This window comes from Coccidioides posadasii, chromosome 2 (assembly GCF_018416015.2).
Source record: "Coccidioides posadasii str. Silveira chromosome 2, complete sequence".
In the NCBI taxonomy this organism is placed as follows: Eukaryota; Fungi; Ascomycota; class Eurotiomycetes; order Onygenales; family Onygenaceae; genus Coccidioides; species Coccidioides posadasii.
In genome coordinates, this window is record NC_089408.1 from 1,950,753 (window position 1) to 1,974,659 (window position 23,907).

Genomic DNA, 23,907 nt, shown 5'->3' on the forward strand with positions numbered 1-23,907 from the left:
CGCCAACGAGGATCAGGAACTCCCCCTTTGCTGCTATCTGAGTCTCATCCACGGCGCATCTTGGTTCTTGTCCTCGGGTCGTCCGCGTCCCGGTGATGTCATCGACAGGGACGCGCGAATGAAAAGTGGGCCCATCTGCCAAGACATTCCGTGGTTGTTTGCAGCCACTCCTCCCGTGGAAGATCGACAAGGGCGACCCACCCGCGGACCCGCCCGGCCCAGGGCTAGTAATTTATGTACAGTACGTATTTCCGGGGGTTGCTTTGTCTGGTCTGCACTTCACTTCCTTGCGACCCGCCGCATCCGCGCGCTTTAGGGCAGCGCCATACGGAGTCGTGGTCGAGCACAATGCCCGCCGCATTTCGAAGGAACCATGGGAAGCCAGCCTTCCAGATCCTCTGAATTTCCAAATGCAGGCTGATCTTTTTCCGTACCAACGGAGCGAGCGACCTTTCCTTAAGAGTACCACAATAAATTTGAGCCTCCCGCCGAACCGCGATGTGCACGCTCCGTATTCGAAACTGCCAATGACGATCGACGCCTCTGGGATCCTGGCCCTCCACAGTCACACCTTTCTCAAATTCAACTCCACAGGCCCCAACTTGTATTTTCGGCTCCAGCAAATCTCATTGGGAGTTGCAGCTTCTGATCGGTAGCTCGACACTCAACCCGCAGCAGGACATCCATTGTTCATTTTTTTTTTTTTTTTTTTTTTTTTTCTGGAACAGAAGGACACATTCGAAGGGAAAAAATGCCTCATGGAAATGCCTCCTTCGAGAACAATGGGTATGTTTGAAACGCTACACAAAGCAGATGCTTCAAGCAGCAAAGTGTACGGAGTAACTATACGGAGTATTAGGTAGTTAGTGTATTATACCCCCCGATGTCTGTCCTTTGTGAAAACATGCATCCATCGCTCGCCGTTTATCGGCGGAAGAGTGTGGTTCAATGGGCCGCTCTTGGCTGGTCCACAGCTCTCCACCGGGTGGATTCAGAATTTTCCACTCGGCTGCATAACGGGTGAATTTCAGTAACGAAAGGGGCGATTTCTCGCGCTCCATGGATCACAGCATCCGTCAGATGATCAGCTGGTTATTGAGAAATGGCATAGTAGCCAAGCAGACCAGGCGCTCTCTTATCATGCCGGGAACAACGGACAGCAGATACAGAATGGATGACCTTTTTCGACATGAGTGGCCAACCTCTCACACACACACACACACACACCAGGCGAAGCCAACTCGACTTCACGAGGCCGAAACAAGGGTTGACTCGATGGCAACTCTCGTTAACTCTTTTTTTCTTGGTTCTCCCGCTTTTTCATCCATCTTCGGCTGCCAACTCTGTGTTTCACGCCTCGTCATTCAACATGCAACAGCACCAGCCGCGATACATAAACGTCCACCGCCATAATCAGGACGAAAATAGAAGTTAACTGAACTCCACCCGCCTTCTGAATGTTTTAATAGGTGTTTATTCTCGCTACTGGTCTTGTTAGGCATCCTGTCGACTCCGTGTATAGCGACCAAGGAGCGGAAACATGATCGCATGGTTGACAATGGCTGTGCATATGCGGACTTCTCCCGTAAGGAGTTGTGGGGAGCAATTACCATGCCAAGAGCGGAGACATTCTTGTTCAGAGTTTTTGATTGCGAGCTTAAGATGCTTGGATATACATGCATCCGGATGCTGGCCGTTGGGAGATCTGTCTCCCTGACTACAGCAAGCCCGGCGGCCAAACGGGGCAGGAACACAAACCATCATAACATTTCCGCCTTGACGTAGGTCAAGCTATGGTGGCCCACTAGCCATAGAATATTTATATTAGATGATCATGAGCATGAGCGAATCAAGCTGAAGGCATGAGATTGGAGTTTCGATATCCAGCGGGTAAGAAATAGACACGCAAATGGCGCCTCTGAGCTCGCCGAATTTAGAATCTGCCAAGTGGTCCTACATATGTTGGTCGTACCAGTGCAATCGCGTATTCCAAAAATAGCCATGTACATCTGCACGCGCGGAAGATTACCTCTCCATCTGGCTATCCGAATTCGCCAAAGAGCTAAAGGCTGCCGCGCAAAAAGGCTCTCGAAGTCGTGCTTGATATTTCAGAGAAAATCTAAACCAGGCGTCACAGATTGCGAAACAGATGTATGAATTGCTGGAGAATACTTGGTTAGAGTTCGTGAGCAACTTAGCCGACTAATGTCTTGTGGAACGGCGCGTCGAATCAATTCCCCCATTGAATGAGCAACGCCCGCAATACTATATATTGCGACCATTCTGACTGTCTGTGTAACAGTGCCCATAGTAGTGGTTCTTTGCATGTTTGTTGCCGAATACTAGTAGGTACATGTGTCACCTGTTATGGGTCCTGGAATCAGTTTTCTTCTAATAGGGCTGAATGGCCGCACCTATTCGTTGCAATGGTGATAGCCCAACCGTTGAAAGCTTCAAGGCCAAGTTCTATGAAACTTAACCCCGGTTATATAAATAGCTATGTTCCTCCTCTTTGAAGGTGAAGGACTTCTAGCTCTCAGCGGTCGTACCGAAGACGCGCACTTTTCTATGGTGACGACATCAAAATCGACAGGAATGGAGAGAATAGACGAACTTGCTGATTGCACAAACTCCATTATGATTTGGGACGCCAGCCGAACTTTGATATACCTTATAGGGTCTGAGAATCGCTAAAGCAAAATTCCGAGTCAACGAAACGTTGGAGATCAATCTAATCCTGGGTATCTCGCTCGCATTTGGGGCTGGATTTGATGTGAAAAGAATAACATAGCCAGTATGCCCAAATGAGCCTGCGTCCACAAAATGAGACCATCCGTACATCCAAGGACGTGGGAAGGTGCCTAAGCTGTGGAAATGATACTCCCCAGAGATATCCAGGGGGGAGGTCAAGTAAGCTAAAGGCGAAACTTGAAAGCATGGAAAGCCTCCTCCAAGCTGAAGGGAGAAGGAAAGCCTTCACTGCCTTGGCCTGCATAGATCAGTGAAAGTAGGTAGGGCAAAAAAAAAAAAAAAGAAATATGTTTGAGGAGACGGAGAATATATTGCATCGACAACAGCCAAAATGTGATGCAACACGTTACCCACGTACATGATGGGTGAGCGCTGCAGCCTCCATGCTGGGATTTTAGTTTAATATCCTGCTGCCTCGTGCGAATTTGTTGTGCTATTAGGTATCCCCGATAGGTAGAAGGTGAGTTCAAAACAACCATATAATCTTGGCTTCGCAAGCCACTTGGAGAAGTTCGATGTACACCACGCGAGGATGATTTTGGAAAGGGTATTGTGACATCTTTCCCTTCCAAGTCGAGTTTGAGTGGTTGAGCCTGGAAATCTGTCACAAAACTGTGAGTCTTGGGCATAACTTATCATGAGCCCTGCTGGTTTCATGTTGGATAATACCCGGTCCTGTCATCATCAACGAAATTATTTCCGGGGACTATCATTTCTGCTATCTGCACTGAACGAAAATTCATCTTGGTTGCCTCTGCGGTTGTCTCATGGTTCATTCTGAATAGTTTTCTCTGGCAAGGAGGTTAGATCTCAAACATAGCAAGCATATAGTAATTTGCTCTGATGCAGTAGTTAACTATTCACTGGGTTGCGCAACCCAGCCTCAGAAGAGTACCATCAAACAAGCAGCAACTTAAGTTTCGGGTTAATAGGTCTGACTACTCCGTACTTCCGAACCAACTGAATGCTCAGGGCACTCACATGTCTCACAAAGCGATTTCGCTGTAGCTCATAGTTTCCAGTGTTTAAGACAAGCGTCCCTGTTGACAACTTCCAGGGCAATTAGCATCAGAAGTCAACTTAACACAAGCAGAGCAGTTGTTGAGACAGTAATTGTTGAATTCAATAACTTTCTCCTCTGTATTCCATACTACCGACAGAGAATTGCCCTTTTTCTTTTTTTTTTTTTCCTTTTTTTTTTTTTTTTCCCCTGTAGGCCTGATGTCATCTTGGAGGGGTACAGCTACTCTTGTCGGCTATGTAGTTTACTAGTTGAGGAGTTTTGTGCGGCCATGGATTGAAGCTTGGGAATGCTGCAACAAGGGAAATGTAAATATATCAAGAAATAATTCCCGCACTGCATGAACATACTATTTAGCTAGATTGTTCATGATTTGACTTCGGGCAGAGTGATCACATCAACAACTCCCTCATGTTGCAGCAAAGGGGCTGGTGACATCTCACCGGGTGATGAAATCCCCCACTAGTTTAATCGCAACTCCTTCACAGCTCCCTCCCCTCCCTATACAATCCTACAAGCTCACAAAAATTTTGGACGGACATATTCTTAGAATAATACTTTGAATTTCATACTCTACTATCCATTATTAATCCTTAATACTGGTGTTATTTTGAATTTTCCAACCGTCTTTGCACTGCATCGAACATGTCCAACTCCACCGGAGAGGGGTCTGCAGTCCCCGCCGCAAGCCGGGGATCATGGTCTTCATTCCTTAAGGTAAGTGAACCTTGATTCTATTCCTGCGTTGTTGTCTTCCGAGCTCTTGAAGCTAATATTAAACAATCAGTCCATTGCGTCCTTCAACGGTGACCTGTCCTCCCTGACGGCTCCTCCTTTCATCCTCTCCGGTACCTCCCTCGTTGAATACTCCGCCTACTGGGCCGAACACCCAGCACTATTTGTTGCCCCCGCAAAAGAGCCAGATCCTGCGAAGAGGGCTTTACTGGTGCTGAAGTGGTTCTTGAGTACCCTGCACCAGCAATATGCAACGAGAAGCGAGAAACTGGGAAGCGAGAAGAAGCCATTGAATCCGTTCTTGGGAGAACTGTTCTTGGGGAAATGGGAGGATGATGCGGATATCGGAGAGACGAAGCTATTCAGTGAACAAGTTAGGTATGTTCACTTCTTATCTTCGTTGACTGGATGGCTACTTTGGCCCTGGTGGCTAATCCGAGGATACTGCGATATAGCCACCATCCACCTGTGACGGCGTATTCGATCGAGAATGTAAAGCATGGTGTTGAGGTATGTATTCGATATGTTACGTTAGTGAACCGGTACTAATAACGCGGTAGTTACAAGGTTACAACGCCCAAAAGGCCTCTTTCTCGAGCACGATCAACATAAAGCAGATCGGCCACGCATTATATTCATTCCCCACACCCGGTGCCTCCGCAGCTGAGCGTGAAACCTACCTCATCACTCTACCTTCCCTGCATATTGAGTCCCTAATATACGGCACGCCTTTCGTCGAGTTGGACCGCTCAAGTCATATCATCAGTTCTACAGGCTACATCGCGAAAATCGACTACTCCGGTAAAGGTTGGCTAAGCGGCAAAAAGAACACTTTCAGCGCAGTCTTATACCACGAGAGCGAAGGAGAGAAGAGCCCAATCTACACCGCTGACGGCCAATGGTCGAAAGAGTTTGTGATCAGGGAAGCAAGAGGCAAAAAGCGAGAAATTGAAAAATACAACGCCAAAACCACGAAGACCACCCCCCTCACACTTGCGAAGCTAGAAGATCAGGATATATATGAATCCCGTCGCGCATGGAGGGACGTCGCCGAGGCCATTGAACGTGGGGACATGGACGCTACCTCCGTGGCTAAGACCAAGATCGAAAATGCCCAGAGAGAGCTACGCAAGATAGAAAGAGAAGAAGGGCGGGAATGGGAGCGTAGATTTTTCAAAAGGGTGGATATCGGTGATGATGACGTGTTCAAGACGCTGCTCCGCAGGTTGGGCGTGAGCGATCCTACCCCTGCGGCCATCGAAAGCGATAAGACGAACGGGGTGTGGAGGTTCGACCCCGCCTTAGCGAAGGATGCAGTTACGCCGTACTATAAGGATGCAGGCCGAGGCCTTGGACTTGAACCCATTGTCGAACCCGTTTCTACAGAGACCGAGAGTACGGCCTAAAAGGTAAAGCTGTATACCTCGTATTATTCACTTTCTTTCTCTACATCCTTTTCTTTCACAGATTCATGTTTATGGGTGACTGTGGCATTCCATTACATGATTCCCTCAAGAATTTTTAACCTCATACACACATACAAATAATAGCTTCCTACTCTATCCCTAGATGAGGGTTGTTTGTCTTTGTGGGATGGGGAGCTCTAGAGCGCCTCGGACCTAATAGATAGTAAGCATGGGCTTCACTATTAGAAATAGAGAAATTGTCAAGTACATTATTAAATATTCAGACCACATCCGAGTAACACTGTGGCTATGTATTGCCCAGTTGACATGAATTTGAGCAGTTCACTGATCGCATTCTACAATGTATTGAGGCTGATGCCCAGGTAATTTTGATTTCTCTAAACATAGCTGGGTATTCTTTTTAAGTATTGAAGGCAGTGAGTGGCCTGATATGTATGTACGGTTACATAGCATCGAAGGTACCTCACACGCATCATTCATTTTTCACTACGCTTTAAAAATTAGAACAGCTCTTGATAAAAGATAATCGCCTATCTTAGTATGATACCAAGCAGCAGTTATCTGTAGCCCCAGTTTTGCCCCGGTGCTGACCCAGGCGATGGTCTCTCTAACAACTCATGCTGCCCGAGCTCCTGCGCCGCGAACTGCTCAGCTTCTGTACTCAACTCCACATCATTTTTTTCTGTTCTCCGTCGAACCCACCTCTTACTCCTCCTGCTTTCCGACTTCGTATCGTCCCTGTTTCTGTTTGCTTTCGATTTTTTCTGCTTTTTCGGAAATTCACTGTCCGGGCCGACGAGGAATCGCCCTGGATGAAAGATGCTGAAGAGGAATATGGCGACGGCCATGGTTGCTGCGTCGAGGACGTAGAACGCTGTTTCGCTTTTGGAGAGCGGAGTGTCCACTCCCTGAGAGTATTCACAGAGTCGGTAAATGACGCGGATGGTGATTAAGACGAGACCGGCGTACACGGTATAGAGAAGCGGGCGCCATCGGTAGGCTGGTGGGTGAATGGTTTCAACGTAATTCATCTTATAGTGAAAGCGAACCGCAAGAGCAAAGAAAATCAGGATGAAGAATTCCTGGAAACCGATACCTCCCATATCTAGTGCGCATTAGAACTGTAAAAAGGTGGAAGAGATGCCTGGAAGAGAGCGCAGATAGATAGCCCAGTGGGTGGGATTTGGCCTTACATATATACTTCCCGAGATTTACAGTCTTTGGGTCATCTCCCGAAAGCATACTGCCGCCTGTACCCTGGACTAAAAATGCGGTGATATCAAGAATAACAAATAGCATGGTAAGTTTCTTCGCCGAGATACCAAAGCACCTTTTCTCCGGCAGGAAAAAATATATCATGCGGCCGAGGACCATGTAAACGAAGGCATTGAGCCATAAGGGCGAGAGGATAATCAGGAGCTGAGACGGAACAACGGGCCCAATGGACCGTAGGTTCTGGGTTGAATATGCTCGCAGCGAAAAGCCAATGGTCTCCCATATAGCCGCCATGACAATAACCCAGCAAAACTTCTGCGATTGAGGAGTCAATTTCAAGAGGAAGAGACCATAACTAGCTGGATGCAAGGTCCATATCACACCTTTCGCGAAAGGAATAATTGAGCGGTATGAGCAATGGTCAGGAGACAGAAAATTGCCGCGAAGAGGATCGCCGCTGGAAACGACGGGCAGTACGCCCAAGGCACGTTGTCATCGTTAAAGTCAACAGCATCGCACCTGTTGGTCATAGTTCGGATCCGCGAACCCTGTATCTGCTCCTTTCAAAGCGAGGGAACCAGAGTAGGACGCTGCTCAGCGCGGGGGGGATATCATTCCTTAAGAGAAAATGACCTGGAGGAAAAAGCACGACGTGAACAGGTGGGATCGGAGAAGCATATCACTTTATACTTCTCGCCACCACCACCACCCATCATCGCCAGACGACAAACGCTCTTCCATTGTGAATATACAGGGTATGTGGCTGTAGGGGGCCAAGGTTTGTGGGCTGATGCTTTACCAGGCAACAATATTTCCTAGCAACCCTAGGGAGGAAGACACGAGAAACGTAAAACAAGTCCCTACAGAGTACGAGGTGTAGGAATCGAAGCGGCATAATAGAATGCACCGTGGCCTTCTGCTGCAAGCGGCTATCGCGATGACAAGGGGGAGGGAAGGCCTGTTGTTGCCCTTCTGGCCTACCCGGAGCGTACGTATGTGGTACGCGACCATGGGGAGTTATAACGAATCCAACTCGCTCCCTGTTGTTACTTCAAGTCCGTGTCCACTATCTTGCCCTCTGTAACGACCTATTGACAGAAGGAGTACAGGAATAGCAGCAAACATGGTCAAATCCTGCCCGGATCTGAGCTTTCAGGTACACGTAGACCTGCAAGACGAGCCGAATATCGTCCGCAAAACGTCAGCAAGTTAGCGACGGGCGCGCGCAGCCTTTGGTTGAGACAAGCTTCGTCATCAGCCGGAGCTTGGCCCAGCCAGACACACCAATCAACTACTCTTCCCGCCCCTGTCTGTTGAAGCTGATGATGCACCGGACGCAGAGATCGAAAAGGTGACGCAGCAGACAGGCACTTGCGAATTATATGATGTTCCATTACGGAGTACGCAGCAAAAAGATGAAAAGACTTCTTTTTGGTCTTCCCGTCCACTAACTAGCTTTAAAAAAAAAAAAAAGGGTTCGAAATTTGTTCTTTTCCTCGCGGTCATTCCATTCCATCGAAACCAGACGTCCATGAAGCCAGCCAGTTCTCCAGAATACAAATCACTGAGTAACTAAGAGTTGGTACATGTCCCCAGAACATAACATCAGGCCAAAAATATTGGGAAAAAGGATCAAGCAAAGCAAATAGAAGAGGAAAGAAACACATAAATTCATGCAAAACAGAGCATGCAGATCAGAGTCACATCATGTTTTTTGTTGTGGGCTATTAAGAAAACGAAAAGAAAAGAAAAGAAAAAGTCACGTCCGACCTTGACCAACAATGAGGAGAGAGAACAGAAGATATTATAATGGAAACAGTCAAGCATAAACGAAGCATGAGAAAAAGACCAGCACTTCGTGTAAGAATAAAAGGCTTGTAGGTCATAGGGTTAGAGAGAATCCGCCGGGGAAATGATCTCCTGAAACTAAAGGGATAGAATCACAGAGGTCCCCCTAGTTGATCCCTTAATGACCATAATTACCACCCCATCCACCGCCCCGACCTGTGTTGCCGTAGTAGTTGGTGCCAAAACCTGCGCCGTAGCTTCCATATCCACCGCCTTGGTGATGTGTCTGAGAGGCTCCGGTCTGATGGTGCGTTCCTAGGCCACCAAGTCCTCCGTACTGAGGGTTCAGATGGGGGTAGCCTCCGAACGCCTGCTGACTGCCTTGTTGTGCTGGAACGGGTGGGAGCCCGGTCTGGCTTGCAGCGGGCTGGTTTGGTACGTTGTTTGCCGCTGAGCCCGGTCTATTGGCATGAGAGACTGACGGGCTTGGCCCACCAGTCTTGGACGATTCGAAACCCTTTGAAGGCTCCTCGCTGCTCACCGGCTGTTGAGAGGCCACTGGCTGGTTCTGACCAAATTGTGTGCGTCCGAATACGTCGGGAATGCCGCCGAAAGCATTGCTGCCAGTCGATTGCTGGCCTTCTGCGGGTTGAGCAGAGCCCGTCCGACCATAACCAGAGTCACGAGCAGGCACACCCTGGGCAAAAGCACCGGCATTGGCAGGAGACGAGGAATGCTCGTATGAAAATGCATGTTGGGGCTGACCATACATTCCACCTTTGCCGTAAGGAGCATACTGGCTGCCGTAACCAAACTGGTTGCTGTGAGGCAGGTAGTGCTCTTCATACCGGCGGACATCATCATACATTGGGCGGTTTCTTCCGTATTGATGCTGTTGGCCCATCTGACCAATATATGTGTTTGGATAGTGAGGATTGGAATAATAGGGATAGCCATAGTTAAAAGCACCGTGGCCTTGGGCCTGAGGCATATGCGTGGGCTGGGTTGGTTGGGCCTGACTGGGTAATGTTGGGTTTGGAGTGTTTTGTCCACTATTTGTTGCCTCAACGTGGCCATAACGGCCGGGAGCTTGGGTAGATGGAGGTTGAGCCTGGGCTTCAGTTCCGGTAGCGCCGAAACCGCTGGCAGTTCGTTGGGTACCAACTTCCTGCGGTTGGCCGTAACCACCATAGTAGTAAGGGTTACGAGTTAGATCAGCACCGTAAAACGCAGAATAGTCGGCACCGGTAGTAACTGTAGGTTGGGATGGCAACGTGGCTTGATTGGAAAAGGGTTCCTGGCTTTGAGGATGGGGCTGTTCGACTTGTTGGCCGAACGGGTCGTATGGTTTTTGGGCCTCTCCGTATCGGTTGAAGTCATTGAAAGAAGTATCCGCGGCAGTAGTGGGAGGGACTGGAGGAAGACCGGGCGCAGCTCGAGGGGCAGGGGCAGCAGTTTCACCCGGAATTGGAGCGCGGGTTGAGGGGGGAAGAGAGGCACGAGGAGCGATGGGGGAATGCTGGGGAGGTTGCGGGCGTGTTTCAGGTTCTTCTCTTTGTTCATCGACGTCAGCATCTTCAGCCGATCCATTTAATCCCATGCTGCCAAACTGGACAGCAGCACGATCGACAGCATGATTGCCAGGCATGACGACTGCCTCCTGTTGATCCAAAATACGACGCTGGAAGTGAGAGCGGCCAGGAGTGGTTTTGTAAGGAGCTGTAGGAGTATATGGAACGGCAGGGCGCAGTGGATGTTCCTGTAAGGGGGGCTGCTGCTGGGGTTGCTGGTCATCAATGGTGCTCACACCCGCATCAACAGCAGTTGTTGGTTGTGGTTCAATCTGAACTTGGTCTTGCGGAGGCTTAGCTGCTTCTTCGCTTGGCTCAATTGCCGTGGTTTTAGGTATCTGGGCCTCGGGCGCAGCTGGCTCGGTGATCCGGGCGGGCTCTTCTAATTGAGTTCCATCAGGCTGGGGAGGCTGCTGCACACTTGGCTGTTCCTGTGGAACAGGTTCGGGAACGTTCTCTGAAATTGGAGCAGTGGGAGCTGGTGGTGGTGGGTTCTTCTGAGCAGGCGGGGTGGGTTTTGCAAACAAGCTAGCCCATCCTTTTTTCGTTCCTTCAGGGATCAAGCTGGGCTTTTGTGGTTGCTCCGTTGTGGATTTGGTAGCATCTTGGGTAGCCTTGTCAGCAGCTTCCTTTGCAGTTCCATCGACGGTCCAAGAGTCTGGTGGAACTGGTGCGGTTACGGGGAGTTCAGGACCCTGAGTTGCAGGTTTGTCGGGCCTTGCTCCATTGACGTGGGCTGCAGCCCTGCCGCCACGGCCTCCACGTCCACGGTCGCCACGGGCACGTCCACGACCATCGAATCCTCCACGAGCACGGCCACCGCGGGATGAGGGTGCAGCTGCTTCGGTTGCGGGAGGCTGCGCTTCTTTTGGCTTGGTTCGGGGCCGATCGGCGTGTTTTTTCTTTACCTCACCCCACTGGGAGACATTACCTATTCAAAAAGCACCATTTTAGCGATGAATCTCTTTTGTCGACGCCAAGGAGTGGGGAGTCAAACCTTCAGAAATGCGCTCAATTGCTGTTTCGAGATCTCCATCAGCATCCTCTAAGGCGAATACCAAATCTTCATCTGTCCAGTCGGGAAACAGTTCCTTGATCATAGGCAAACTGCTCGAGTACTTTTTCTTCAGCTGACCGATTTCTCCTTCATCTTCAAATGATGGTGATACAACATTGTCCTGGTTAGCTGCTTTTGCTACTCTGGCACCACCCCGACCGCCTCTGAAGTTGTGACCGCCCCTACCACCACGAGCTGAACCTCTGCCACGAGGAGCGTGGGATTCCGACATTCTGGAGCAATGTAACAAAAAAAGAGATGACTTAAAGGAAAGGAGGAAAATATGAGTTTGCGTATCGAGAATGTGGTAGATTGGAGGGGGTCGTGTGAGCGGGTAGATGAGCTCGAGATAGGTGGTTGGAGGAGGGAGAGATTTTCAAGCACAAAACAGCTCGCAAAAATAAGGAAGCAAACAAGGCTCCCTATACGGAGGTCAAGCGAAATAGCTTAGACCAGGTAGTCAGATGTCAAAAGAATAAAAAAGTAAAAAAAGGAAAAGGCAGATTGGGAGAACAAGGTGAAGGAGAGGACGTTTGGAAGAAGAGGAGGAAGAAGTTTGAAAGGCAACTTGGAAGGCGAGGTTTCGCGCGTTTCGTTTTTGGTACGGGAGGCTCGAAAGGCGACGAGAATGGGGGCTAGCGGGCGGAAGTACAGGCAATATGTGCAACAAGTCTACGGATTTGCCGCCCCGTATTGTCGTAATTTGCCTTACAAGTGTCTTTGCACAAGCCACATCTGGAAGCGGCTGCAGCGAACCTTACGAGAGGCTGCTTTTGACTTTTCGCCTGGCGAGACGAGACGAGATCGACGGGAGCATTAGTGAATCGGTGTTACGGTGAGCTGATATCGGTTTTACTCACTACGCACCTTTGTAGCCCATCCTTGCTTGCGGTGACCGACGGATTGCGATTTGTGGGCGTTTTGAGGCCAGAGCATTTGGCCCCAGAGGAACGGAAGCTCTGGGGTGGTTGGCAGGGTTGAAGCTGACTCAGGAACGTCTTGGCTCGCCCCCTCCGAACTTGATGGCTATCCATGGCATCACATCATGTGCACGTTGACCGTGAATCTGGAAACGGGTGTCAGACTCTTTAGATGGGTGTGACCAAAGCGCTTCTACCAGCACCTTTTATTGTTCTCCGACAACCATACCATGAAGATCACCGCCCCCCAGTCATTCAAGCTCTTCTCTAAAATACACCCTCCCCTCCCTCGAACCCAACGAGAATCTCAACAGCTCCTCGCCGTTCTTACATCGTCATTCCGTCGCCAACTCGACCGCGAGCACCCCCCCGTGCAGTCGGCAGAACCACAAGGTCATGCCGCGAATTCCAGCAAACCCAACCGCACTATCAACGCAGATCAGCATTTGAGATCCATCCTTGACCACCCGTTGTTCAGTACCGTTCCGCACCGACCGGCATTAAGGCAGACGCAAAATGTTCAGTCGGGGTCATCAACAGAAGACCCTATCGTGGCATTGGATCGTGCCATAGCCTCTGGAGTTGCCAATATTAATACCCTCCATGACTGCCTCCGTCGGCATCGTCTCCAAATTAACGGTCTCCCACGAGCGGAAATGCGCGCTAGAATGAAGAATTCAAAAATTGGTCATAGAATTGTTTCATGGTTTTTATCTGCCGATGACCAGCTGAAGGCCAAATTTTTTCGGGATCAGCTTGCTCTCCGATCCGCAATGCCCTATTTAGTCAATGGATCCCATCGGAACACGTTGGTGAGGTGGTTAGAAGAAATTCGCCGTCAAACACCATGCATCTCTCAATTAAAGGAAGAGTTCACAAACTCACCCCAGTTTATTATCCTCGAAGCATACGTCTGGGCTGAATACAACTATGGTGATGGCATTGTCCCCGTTTTACAATTTTTCTTGGAAGCCTGCCGTACCACAACTCGCGAGAACGCCAATGGCCTCCCGCCTTACATGTTACTCATTGCTTCTCGCCTTGTCTCTTGGATATGTTCGGATTCCGGGGCAAAGGCCAAAAACATCCCTGTCCAGCTGTTCGATGATTTCAGCCAGATATTTGAAGATGCAGGGGCGCCATCCGCCAGGATCAGGACATATTTTTGGAAAGCGCTTCTAGGCCTTTATCATCCTATCAATCCAAATCCCGATTTTGCATTAAAACATGCAGAGTCTTTTTCTCGTATCCAACCGCACACGAAACGCTTTTCTTCGGGACTCTTGCGGCTGTATCTTGACGCCGCTCAGCTTTGTATTCAGCAGGAAAAATACACCCAAGCATCAAGACTTATGTTAATTGCAAAGGACATTTTGCCAGATCGGAGACCTTCCAACTCCAAGGATATTCCATCTGAAAAGGGCAATCAAGATGTCCCTTCAACGGTCAACGATATACACAGCAGCTTGCTCCCTACCTGATAAGATGTTCAAGAGACGGAATCTCAGTCGATTTATGAATAATACCCCGGGAAGTCTCACTTCCACCTTCACACCTAAGGGCACATAAGGACATCGCCCATTTCTAGGCTGTTGCGGGAGAGGAAGACCCTAGGAAACTTTCGGCGACATCTGCTTGAGGACATAACTAACCACCCCACCCCCCGCCCGGTGCTATGGTGTTTATCTCGCTCTATTGGCCTCGCTGTATTTAATAAGCAGACCAAGTCTCGTGTACATTAGGTACATACATGTATACCTCTTCCAGCCTCTCCGGTGTATATATTTCTCCCCTATTCCCCAGTGGGTGGTGCAAGCAGACCGGAAGAACTGTTTTTATTCAATGAGCACTCGGGCCATGAAGCACGAATTGGATCATCTATGAAAATGTCTGGATACACCTAGCCAACATTAACTTTCCACCTCCAACTCTGCAGGCGACCTCTCCGTATGGATCAGCGTGTTGTTGGGGTAAGGCCCAGCGCCAAGCTCTTCGTCGGCAGGTTGTACCGGGTTTAATAATCATTAGTGTCGGGATTAAGCTTGCCTTTCCGGCATTCGCATCAGTAAGCGACATCAGCTCCCCCAGACCTCGCACCCAGTCTCTTCACAACCCATCTCCTGTTTTATCCTTCCTGTCCTCTTTCATCCCTTTCGCATTGATTGTTCCATCGTTTGCGCACACATTGAATCCAAAGTGCTATCTCAATTGGCCTATTCTTTCGCCCCGATTTGTCTATTTACTCTCCACAACGCGCTCCACTAGCTTACCAAGAAAGCTACATACAAACATGTCAGCCGAAGCTGTCAACGGAGGCCCGGTGGCCCAGCCCGGTAAGTTTTTTGTGGCAGTTTGTCATTACATATTATCACTCAACTTCCATCGATGACTGTTTATCCTTTTCAATTTCGAGCTTATTCTATATATAAACCACGCGGGACCCGGAGCACGAGACCTCTCCAGAAAGCACCGCGTCTGTATAGAACGTAATTAGTTCATGTTATACCGGCTAATCGTCTCATTTCGCAGTCCCCGCCAGGGATGCCCAAGAAAACAAGGAGGCAACCCCGCAGCCCGAAAAGCCCATCGAAGTGAACGGTGACGCGGCACAGCCTGAGGAGAAAGAGAAGGCAACTGAAGGAGAAAAGGCAATCGGCGAAAAGCGCGAACATGATGAATCTGGAACCGCCAAAGAAGGCAAAGCGACGTCTGAAGGGCCTCCTGAAAAGAAACAGAAGGTTGAAACGGAGAAGCAACCTGATGGAGAGGCAAAACCGGCATCTCCAAACAGAGAGAACGTCGATGCGGCAAACGGCATGAAGAAGAGGGGACCTGGCCGTCCTAAGAAGGGCGAAGCGAAGAAACAACAGAAGACTCCGACACCACGAAGCACCGATGGCATTGGAAGCAGAACCCGGAGCCGAACCAAGGCCTGAGCGGCATGTGGCTTGTATCAGAAGCAACGGAATATTTTACTCATATTACTTTCCATGATCCGCGGGCTCAGATACTCAAAGTCGCTAGATCGGCAAACTTTTGACTTCGTTTGTCTATTTTTCGACCCTATTTCGACGCTATTGACCCGCCCGTGAGCAAGGTCTCTCTGAAATTCAATGCCTTTATTGTCTTTTTGTTGTACGGATATTTCTCATATTGGGTGCATTAGTGAAAACTTATCTGGGGGTATCAAGCTGGATGGAAGGGATCTGTGGGATTTTGTGCAATATTAAGTGATAGTGTCCCTTTCAGGAAACATACGGGTCTGCTCTGCCTGGACTGAGCAGGAAACAGCCATGTGTGCTGAGCCAGTCCGTTTTTCTATGTGTGTTATTTGGTCAAAAAACTGTTTAAATTAGCCAACAGGATCTGGAAATTGCCCGGTCGTGAAATCTGGTTCCGCTCTCGTAGTTTTATATTCTTTTGCTATGGAGTCCTAGAGTTTGTGGAGGACCTTTCACCAGGTTTGCTCCGATATAGTCTCGAACTTCCGAAGATGGGATGGATATTTACGAATTTCGTTGAGCTTTCCAAAAGTCTTTTCCCTTTTGCATGACTAAATAATCATGATATTATGATATCAACACCAATAAAATCCCATGCGTGTTAGCAATATTGGCTATCAGTATTTTGGATATTGCTTATCCTCCGGATAGAAGGACCCAGGATAATCCAGACAACAGTCAACACATTTGTCTCTTTGTTCTGTCATCATTACCAGCTACCTTTCTGCTGGGATGTCATGTAGTTATGCATGAAGTCTTCCCTCTAGAATCTGCTTTCTTGGGAAGGCTTCGTTGCAATGAAGTTTGATCAATCACTACCTGGGAAGCAAACTGTTTGTCCAGTGTTGCCAGCTCATCATTGGCAATCATGTGAGGGCCAGGCTAAGTATCCAACAGAAATACGATCCAGCAAGTCACAGCCGCTCTCCAGACCTGAAGAATCTCCCACGTCAGCTTCTTGAAATCAGGCGGTAGCAAGAAAGGCTTTACGACCGGGGCGGCCTGTTGTCCTTCGAAGCCATGAACAAAGGGGTGCTCGAAAATGTGTATCAGAGATTAGAGGAGTAGGGAACCATAACTGTCGCCAGAAGCATAGAATCTGATTTTGCAGCAACCCTACGAGTTGCCCTGGACCGAATGCTTGAAAGGGAACCTGAAACTGGGAGACCAAGTACTACCTCCCAATGTATGGGCAGCTCTTTCAATCCGTACGGAACTGTTCCTGGAACAATCCCGCTAAATTTATATCAGGTTTTACATGCCAAAGCATAGTTGATATCATTGGGTTATATGTAAAAATATTGGCCCTGCTAAAAAGGCTGGCATCATTGCTCGTTAATTCCACTGTGAATGAAGGCAAGACCGTAGCTGCACACAAGTCATGTGGTGTTGCTGGCCATTGCTCACATTGTTAATTCCATGCAGTTAGGTTGATATGAGTTTCTACACCAGTTTGGAACCAATATGACAACGGGCATATCATACTTCCCTCCTTAACCAAGGCTGTGGAGAAGTATCATTCAGCTGCCCCCAGGCCACTCTGAAGCCACCAAATATTTTGATGTACCACACAGGACTGAACTCAGAAGGCTGTGAAGTGGTTTTGCTGTGCACAGCACCAGCAATTAAAAACATATAAATCTGCAAGTTGTGCATCAGCACCAAGTTTGTAGACCACCAACTTTTATGCCTGTGCGGATCTACCGCAGCAAACAACGCCACAATATATGGGGGGGAATCAAGAGTAAAGAGCCTGTTTGATACTAGCCCGCCCATCAGCTGCTTGGTGTGGCCTTCATTGCTTGACCCAGGCGTCATCACTGGAAGCACAAGACAGAAGTGTGTTTCCATTGCGCCACCGTGCTTAAAACGATCCAACAGCCCACGAACATGCGTTTTTGCCAGGGGGTCTAGACTGTGAGTGAACAAATAAAGGAGAATATCAAGCTCTATTCTGAAACATCTGCTTTCAGTATCTCCATGGCAAGCTATCTGTGGGGAACGACCTTCTTCTGGAAAGAGGTCTCATGACTGGTCAAATCCAAAGCTATCTCATCGAGAATTGGCTAAATGCCCAACCTCCCAATAATAACTAAGCTCAAACCTCTGATTCAATTCGTTGAGGTGTACGGGCTGATAGCCTCACCAACGATACCTCTCAACCAGTTCAGCAAACATCACGAGTCCTCGCTCGATATGGTGCTGCCTGGATTCGCTGCGGGGTGGCGGGAATAGAAGAAGACAGGAGAAGGGTACGGAGTAGATTAACAGAGATAGAAGAGGATTGTGAGGGGGTGTATCGTTCCATATTCTGATTTACCTCTATTCCAGAAATCTGAACTTTCAGATTGGTGTGGTTATAGTTAACGTATTTATTCCCGTGGTTTATTTTGTCACCGAACCCGCCTTTGCTCGGCACTCTCGCTGCCGATTTTTCCGCCACCGCCCCGTTAGAATACTTTCAGACGTAAGTTACCAACTCCGGACTCCGGGGTCTTTCCACAGAAGTACGAAGTACTCGGTTGCAGTGACTAACGAGGCCTCAACACACCAGGGGATCAATTGAATTCCAAGGATACATCAGATTACGATTTTCACACTACTCCGTTTCACCTCCCCTGAGAAGCATGGCCACCTAATCTCCGAGATACTGTCTTATGCCGGAAAAACCCGCAACGATAGCAGCTTATGCTGCGGGGGCTTCCCTCGCGGCGATTACCCTCTTCTACGTTTTCGGGCCGAATTTCACGATTGATGGCGACGAGTCGACGATTAGTAGCAGAAAAAAGGGCATTGTCGGGCTGTCCAATCCCGCGAATGACTGCTTCATCAACTCCGTCCTCCAGGCGCTTGCGGGCTTGGGAGAGTTACGAGTATACTTGATAAGGGAGTTACATCGAAGGGACCTCGAAGGGAAGGAAATATATGAGAGCTTGCCCGATGACGAAGATGTGCCCAGAGGGCGGACGCCGGAGAGCGTCAGGCAGATGCAGCTGGCGCCCGTAACGAGGGCGCTTAAAGAGATGTTGGACAAGCTGAATGAAAGGCCGATCTATCGCAAAACTATCTCCGCCCGCGGATTTATACAGGCGTTGGAATTCGCGTTTCGAACACGGATTAGTCGGAGCCAACAAGATGCGCACGAGTTTTTGCAGGTTGTAGCCGAGCGACTGTGCGACGAGTATCACGCCGGGGTAAAAGCTCGAAAAAGAGGTGGTGCACTCCTTGGTGTGCCTCCGGTGGTGGATGGGTCATCGAAATCGGTTGAATTAGATGCAGAGAAGCTGCACATGTCTCTGCCCAACGGTATGGACGTTGATTCTGCAGATTCGTTGATGGCCGGCACCCCATTGAAAGAAGCAGTCAAGCAGGACGTTGGGTTTCCTCTAGAAGGTATGCTTGAGTCGCAGGTGGAATGCCAATTCTGTCATTATAAATACAAACCGAACCAAACCTCCTTTGTCAACGTTACGTTGCAAGTGCCCCAGAAGAGCACCACCACTCTTAGTGCGTGCTTTGATGGGCTTCTAAAGACCGAGTACATTGATGATTTTCGATGCGACAAATGCCAGTTAATATATACGCTTGATCTCAAAACGATGGCGCTGCAAAATGCAACTTCTCGGCGAGAAATGAAAGCAATAGAAGACGAGATATCGCTCCTCAAACATGCAATTGACGAGGACCCGGAGGTACCGTTAGAAGGAGTTGTGATGCCTGATGCTAAGAGTATACCACGACGGAAGATAGCACGGCATATGAGGGTCACTAAGTTTCCAACAGTCCTTGCTATTCATTTATCGAGGTCTATATTTGACCAGAGTTCGTCGACGAAAAACGCGGCCAAGGTTTCGTTTCCGGAACGCCTGCCACTGGGCGGGATTCTTAACCAAAACTGGTACAGATTGTTAGGAATTGTCTGCCACAAAGGGAGCCATCATAGTGGACACTATGAATCTTTCCGACGGAACCACGTCTATGCACCTTTTTCGACGCCGGATGCCTTTAGGTCCTATGCTCAAAGCCGAGCTGCGAGTGAAAACCCCTCAGCCATGCCCAGTCCAAGAATCCACACTCTCCATAAGGCGTGCGATGCGGACTTAAGTCATCTCAATATCTCCGACTCATCTTCAGCTTCCGTCTCCAGTTCTTCTTTACCAGTGCCATCGCCATCCCTGAACCAAAGGAGGCCACTTACACCAACCTCCACGGACCGACCACCCTCTGTCTCTTCGAATAACAGGATACCACCTAGATCATTGCCAGCGCCCGTACCCTCAACCAGACTCGAAACGAGCTCTAAGGGACAGAACCACAAGTCAGGGTACGGCGACGCGTCGTTATTCCGACGAAAAAAGCGCCAGCAGGAACGTTGGTGGCGGATCAGCGATGAAAAGGTAAAGGAGTGCAAAATAAGTGACGTTTTAGGGATGCAGCGAGAAGTATACCTATTATTCTATGAAATGGAACGACCTGGCGAGGAACCATCCGTGGCATGATTATGACGAAAACGCCCCTGATCATTTGAGTTTCGCAAATTAGCGGCGCAATAACGTACATAGAATGATTCCCCCTGTTTTGGCTCCTCATTCGCTCATTTATATCCCATTTTGAATTTTCTCTTCTTTTGTATCTGACTTCAACGCGGGCTGACCTGGGTTGAAAGCTAGCCTTGGATACCGTTCAATAGAGGTGTCCCTACGGCTTTTGATTCCCCGTTTTTGATATCGCCATGCTTTCTGTGGGAAAAAGGTTAGAGGGAAGGCAACTTGGCGCCTTCGCCATCATCATCATCATCATCTTCTTCTTCTTCTTCTCCGATAACCCCTGATCTTGTGATACATCTCGCTCTGGCAAGTGGGCCAATTCGTCTTGCAGTTGTTTTTTTCATCGCTTGCGATAGAACAAATTGGATCGCCAGGCAATTGGGAAATAAATAGGATTAGATAATGCACAAACGGAGTCTTGTCGTTAAACTAATCCGATTGAAGGTATATTTTCTTTCCTTTGGTGCAGGGATTCGAAGGCCTCAACTGCCCGGCCCTCTCTAATTCCGAGATGCATCGCGGTTCCCTAGTCTTGTGCAGCTCGGCGGGTAGAAAGTTGTCAAGTGCGGAAAAAGAAAAGAGAACAAGAGAATTTTGGTTCGACGCCGCTTATTTTCGGGGCCGTCCTTCGTCGCCAATCGTCAATCGCTCCGCCGTGAGCCCTGACAGAATTGCCGGCGGTTGCTTTTGAAATATGCGGGAAAAATAGAGATGAACATGCATATACATATATATATATATATGTCAGGGCGGTCCAGCCGTCAACATATTGGTAGTATATCCACGGGACAAGACCAGTACGATAACAGAAACGTTGTGGCTGTGAGTTTATCTCGTCGTCATAACCGCTCCACCGGCTGCATCTTGCGTCGCTTTGAGGAGGGTTTGGAGGGGTAAACCGGCGATGGAGGGGTAGTTAAACTAAGCACCGGTTCCGTGCCAAGCCCTATTGCACAACCTCCCACCCTCTAGGTTCTTTTTACCGCAGCGGGGGGTCCGTCTGGCCACGAATAAACGTCACTCGAGCGCGAGGAGTGTCTTACTGGTCCCAATAAAAAAATTGCTTATCAAGACCGGATGTTTCTAGAATGCTTTAAGTGTAAGATGAAAAAAGAAAAAGGTAGAGCAGTTGCAGGTGTGTGAAGCAATATCAAAATTGAAATCGGTTGCCGGGAAAATCCACGGCGGCAAGACGGGCAACCGATAGGCTGCAGGTCAACTGGATGCTGTCGCTCTGTTAGAGGGCCCGAAAGGATTCAATTAGTATTGACCTCCCGTAGACATTGCTGTAGCGCTCAATTGCATGCATACATCCCGTCTTCATATAGGTGAAGCACGCGCATCGTCGCTTGCATCATAACCCGTTTTAAAAGGCACTAATGTCATGATCAACGACAGGTTTTGAGAGGGGGATGATGTTGTTGTGCCAGGCAAAGAGTTATTGCGGGGAATTTCGGAAAACTGGACCTTGCATCGACCCAATTCAACGAAAATTAATATGGACCGCTGGCTCGTCATCGACGTTTACTTGCCGCAGTTAAGCTAGACTACGCTCCCATTTAACTTCTTCTTTTCTCCAACCTTGCTTCTTCCCTTTTCTCTCTTCCTCTTCTTCTTTTTCCCCCTTGCCCATTAACCTCTGTGCCATACTCCAAAGGTATGAAGGCATTCCCCAACTCCACCATCCCACACACAAAACAGCCGAAACCCTCTTTTTCGGTGAACTGACGAAACTCTCCTCACTCCCTTTGTTCTTTGAAAATCTACTCCTAACAGAAATCAACATCTTCCAGGACCATTTCTCAAATTTTCGAATTCGACATCAATCCGCTCCATTTCGAGTTCAATTTCAAACTAGCAGGTGAGTGAAATTTGAAGTTTGATCACATAGATTGCCGTTGTACCCTTGGACTCTGTTGCCCCTCTCTACCTTGCTCCGAAAATCGCGGGGTATTTTGGTGTGATAAAATTTCCTGACTCTCAAAATAAATAAACTCTCACGTCACCCGGTTGTGATAGCTAACTGACAATCGACCATCTATAAAGTTAATCCTCATCAACCGCCAAAAATGGGTGTTGTTGACGTTCTCTCTCGCAAGTCCGGTGTCATCGTCGGCGATGACGTCTTGAGACTCTTCGAGTATGCCCAGCAGAACAACTTCGCCATCCCCGCAGTTGTAAGTAATCGCACATGATTTCTTAGGCGATTAAGAGAGGTGAGCTGATCCATGGCCATTCTGGATGTAGAATGTGACATCCTCCTCAACCGCTGTGGCCGCACTCGAGGCTGCCCGCGACAAGAAGGCCCCCATCATCCTCCAGATGTCCCAAGGCGGGGCCGCCTACTTCGCCGGAAAGGTAAGTCCAGCGCTGCTAGGGCTCAACAACTCTTTCTGTTTCGTTTGTAGCCGAGCTAATATTGTTCTTCAGGGTGTCACCAACACCAACCAGGAAGCTTCCATTGCCGGTGCCGTTGCTGGAGCCCACTACATCCGCAGCGTTGCGCCGATCTACGGCATTCCCGTCGTCCTCCACACCGACCACTGCGCCAAGAAGCTTCTCCCATGGCTCGATGGTATGTTGGATGCAGATGAGAAGTACTTCAAAGAGCACGGTGAGCCGTTGTTCTCCAGCCATATGATTGATCTCTCCGAGGAGACCGTCGAGTGGAACATTGAAACCACCGCCAAGTACCTTAAGCGTGCTGCCCCAATGAAGCAGTGGCTCGAGATGGTAGGCTTCATTCTGGAGCATCAGCCTTACTGCTTATGCACGGACTAACCGAACATGTTAGGAAATTGGTATCACTGGTGGTGAGGAGGATGGTGTTAACAACGAGAGTGTCGACAACGCTGCTCTCTACACCCAGCCCGAGGATATCTTGAACATCTACAACACTCTTTCTCCCATCAGCCCATACTTCTCCATCGCCGCTGGTTTCGGAAACGTCCACGGTGTCTACAAGCCCGGAAACGTCCGGTTGCACCCTGAGCTCCTCAAGAAGCACCAGGCTTATGTCAAGGAGAAGACCGGCTCCCAGAAGGACAAGCCAGTTTTCCTCGTCTTCCACGGTGGCTCTGGTTCCTCCAAGGAAGAGTACAAGGAGGCCATCAGCTATGGCGTCGTCAAGGTCAATATGGACACTGATATGCAATACGCATACATGTCGGGTGTCCGCGACTATGTTCTCAAGAAGAAGGACTACCTGATGACCGCTGTCGGCAATCCCGATGGCGACGATAAACCAAACAAGAAATACTTCGATCCCCGTGTGTGGGTCCGTGACGGAGAGAAGCAGATGTCCCTCCGAACCCAGGTGGCTCTCGATGACTTCAACGCCACCAACCAGCTGTAAATAAACTAATTCACCATGTTTTTGCGCCTCCCATGCTGGAGGCCCTGTGTCAATAAAAGGACAGGCCATTGTGCTTCATGACATGTTTAAAATGAAACAATTAATTTCTTTCTTGGATATGCATGCCTTTTCTTGTGACAATTTTACTCCCTGTAGAAAATCAGGATCCAGATGAGGGATTTCGAAGACCAAGAAATAGAACCTTCCTACATTGGAATGGCTGTATGTTCATCGATACTTCGGATATAGATTGTTCGGTACATTGTAGGTGCGCGTCCTTGATCGCTTGAGATAATCCTGTCCTGAAACCACCAAAGCTGGGCTTGGAAGGAGGAAAATTGGTTGGCATGCTGAAACCACGGTTGTCCATGGGAAGCATGAAACGCAAGATGGACATTGCACGGGTGGGAAAAAAAGCCCAAGCTGAAACAGTTGTTTCCACAGGACAGCAAAAATTTTTTGTGTGGTAGGTTGGGGGATCAGCCCATCCCCGATCCAATCACGGAGACGATTCTGGA

General features: G+C 48.9%; 8 protein-coding genes across 9 annotated transcripts; 5 read left to right on the forward strand and 3 right to left on the reverse strand.

Moving 5' to 3' along the window:
- Nucleotides 1-2,915: 2,915 nt before the first annotated feature.
- Nucleotides 2,916-3,380, reverse strand: D8B26_003162 (uncharacterized protein; the record flags this gene model as incomplete). Its single annotated transcript, XM_066124057.1, has 2 exons — nucleotides 2,916-2,989; nucleotides 3,110-3,380. The coding sequence occupies 2 exons, from the start codon at nucleotides 3,378-3,380 to the stop codon at nucleotides 2,916-2,918; spliced, it is 345 nt and encodes a 114-aa protein (XP_065980132.1).
- Nucleotides 3,381-4,154: 774 nt separating this feature from the next.
- KES1 (Oxysterol binding protein) lies at nucleotides 4,155-6,178 on the forward strand. The gene is made up of 4 exons (XM_003068557.2): nucleotides 4,155-4,489; nucleotides 4,560-4,885; nucleotides 4,963-5,017; nucleotides 5,068-6,178. The coding sequence occupies exons 1-4, from the start codon at nucleotides 4,418-4,420 to the stop codon at nucleotides 5,911-5,913; spliced, it is 1,299 nt and encodes a 432-aa protein (XP_003068603.1). The 5' UTR covers nucleotides 4,155-4,417; the 3' UTR covers nucleotides 5,914-6,178.
- A 178-nt stretch (nucleotides 6,179-6,356) lies between these two features.
- Nucleotides 6,357-7,825, reverse strand: D8B26_003164 (uncharacterized protein). The gene is made up of 3 exons (XM_066124058.1): nucleotides 7,533-7,825; nucleotides 7,128-7,464; nucleotides 6,357-7,039 (listed from the first exon to the last, which is right to left on the reverse strand). The coding sequence occupies exons 1-3, from the start codon at nucleotides 7,677-7,679 to the stop codon at nucleotides 6,492-6,494; spliced, it is 1,032 nt and encodes a 343-aa protein (XP_065980133.1). The 5' UTR covers nucleotides 7,680-7,825; the 3' UTR covers nucleotides 6,357-6,491.
- Nucleotides 7,826-8,588: 763 nt separating this feature from the next.
- On the reverse strand, nucleotides 8,589-12,070 carry DEF1 (RNAPII degradation factor). The gene is made up of 2 exons (XM_003068555.2): nucleotides 11,506-12,070; nucleotides 8,589-11,439 (listed from the first exon to the last, which is right to left on the reverse strand). Exons 1-2 carry the CDS (start codon nucleotides 11,795-11,797, stop codon nucleotides 9,116-9,118), a joined length of 2,616 nt encoding a protein of 871 aa, XP_003068601.2. The 5' UTR covers nucleotides 11,798-12,070; the 3' UTR covers nucleotides 8,589-9,115.
- Nucleotides 12,071-12,651: 581 nt separating this feature from the next.
- On the forward strand, nucleotides 12,652-14,397 carry D8B26_003166 (uncharacterized protein). Its single transcript, XM_003068554.2, has one exon. The coding sequence runs from the start codon at nucleotides 12,716-12,718 to the stop codon at nucleotides 13,964-13,966; it is 1,251 nt and encodes a 416-aa protein (XP_003068600.1). The 5' UTR covers nucleotides 12,652-12,715; the 3' UTR covers nucleotides 13,967-14,397.
- A 187-nt stretch (nucleotides 14,398-14,584) lies between these two features.
- Nucleotides 14,585-15,887, forward strand: D8B26_003167 (uncharacterized protein). The gene is made up of 2 exons (XM_003068553.2): nucleotides 14,585-14,818; nucleotides 15,015-15,887. The coding sequence occupies exons 1-2, from the start codon at nucleotides 14,776-14,778 to the stop codon at nucleotides 15,419-15,421; spliced, it is 450 nt and encodes a 149-aa protein (XP_003068599.1). The 5' UTR covers nucleotides 14,585-14,775; the 3' UTR covers nucleotides 15,422-15,887.
- Nucleotides 15,888-18,144: 2,257 nt separating this feature from the next.
- Nucleotides 18,145-20,560, forward strand: D8B26_003168 (uncharacterized protein; the record flags this gene model as incomplete). The annotated part of the gene is made up of 1 exon (XM_003068552.2): nucleotides 18,145-20,560. One exon carries the CDS (start codon nucleotides 18,145-18,147, stop codon nucleotides 19,984-19,986), a length of 1,842 nt encoding a protein of 613 aa, XP_003068598.2. The 3' UTR covers nucleotides 19,987-20,560.
- Nucleotides 20,561-21,586: 1,026 nt separating this feature from the next.
- On the forward strand, nucleotides 21,587-23,511 carry FBA1_1 (Fructose-bisphosphate aldolase 1). 2 transcript variants are annotated; one of them, XM_003068551.2, is made up of 6 exons: nucleotides 21,587-21,691; nucleotides 21,828-21,895; nucleotides 22,081-22,211; nucleotides 22,282-22,392; nucleotides 22,465-22,767; nucleotides 22,829-23,511. In XM_003068551.2, the coding sequence occupies exons 3-6, from the start codon at nucleotides 22,104-22,106 to the stop codon at nucleotides 23,387-23,389; spliced, it is 1,083 nt and encodes a 360-aa protein (XP_003068597.1). In that variant the 5' UTR covers nucleotides 21,587-21,691; nucleotides 21,828-21,895; nucleotides 22,081-22,103; the 3' UTR covers nucleotides 23,390-23,511. The 2 variants fall into 2 exon arrangements, with proteins under 2 accessions (XP_003068597.1, XP_065980134.1); XM_066124059.1 differs by having other exon boundaries at nucleotides 21,587-21,895.
- The last annotated feature ends 396 nt before the right edge of the window (nucleotides 23,512-23,907 follow it).

What these genes read in the sequence shown, in the direction of transcription:
- D8B26_003164 (XM_066124058.1), bottom strand. Translation starts at nt 7,679, where the DNA reads ATGACCAACAGGTGCGATGCTGTTGACTTTAACGATGACAACGTGCCT. An exon ending in AATTATTCCTTTCGCGAAAG is followed by an intron (nt 7,465 to 7,532) that starts GTGTGATATGGA and finishes CCTCAATCGCAG; the next exon opens with AAGTTTTGCTGGGTTATTGT. An exon ending in AAATCTCGGGAAGTATATAT is followed by an intron (nt 7,040 to 7,127) that starts GTAAGGCCAAAT and finishes AATGCGCACTAG; the next exon opens with ATATGGGAGGTATCGGTTTC.
- DEF1 (XM_003068555.2), bottom strand. Translation starts at nt 11,797, where the DNA reads ATGTCGGAATCCCACGCTCCTCGTGGCAGAGGTTCAGCTCGTGGTGGT. An exon ending in AATTGAGCGCATTTCTGAAG is followed by an intron (nt 11,440 to 11,505) that starts GTTTGACTCCCC and finishes CTTTTTGAATAG; the next exon opens with GTAATGTCTCCCAGTGGGGT.
- FBA1_1 (XM_066124059.1), top strand. Translation starts at nt 22,104, where the DNA reads ATGGGTGTTGTTGACGTTCTCTCTCGCAAGTCCGGTGTCATCGTCGGC. An exon ending in ACTTCGCCATCCCCGCAGTT is followed by an intron (nt 22,212 to 22,281) that starts GTAAGTAATCGC and finishes TTCTGGATGTAG; the next exon opens with AATGTGACATCCTCCTCAAC. An exon ending in CCGCCTACTTCGCCGGAAAG is followed by an intron (nt 22,393 to 22,464) that starts GTAAGTCCAGCG and finishes ATTGTTCTTCAG; the next exon opens with GGTGTCACCAACACCAACCA.
- KES1 (XM_003068557.2), top strand. Translation starts at nt 4,418, where the DNA reads ATGTCCAACTCCACCGGAGAGGGGTCTGCAGTCCCCGCCGCAAGCCGG. An exon ending in CATGGTCTTCATTCCTTAAG is followed by an intron (nt 4,490 to 4,559) that starts GTAAGTGAACCT and finishes TTAAACAATCAG; the next exon opens with TCCATTGCGTCCTTCAACGG. An exon ending in ATGTAAAGCATGGTGTTGAG is followed by an intron (nt 5,018 to 5,067) that starts GTATGTATTCGA and finishes ATAACGCGGTAG; the next exon opens with TTACAAGGTTACAACGCCCA.
- D8B26_003167 (XM_003068553.2), top strand. Translation starts at nt 14,776, where the DNA reads ATGTCAGCCGAAGCTGTCAACGGAGGCCCGGTGGCCCAGCCCG. An exon ending in AGGCCCGGTGGCCCAGCCCG is followed by an intron (nt 14,819 to 15,014) that starts GTAAGTTTTTTG and finishes CTCATTTCGCAG; the next exon opens with TCCCCGCCAGGGATGCCCAA.
- D8B26_003166 (XM_003068554.2), top strand. Translation starts at nt 12,716, where the DNA reads ATGAAGATCACCGCCCCCCAGTCATTCAAGCTCTTCTCTAAAATACAC.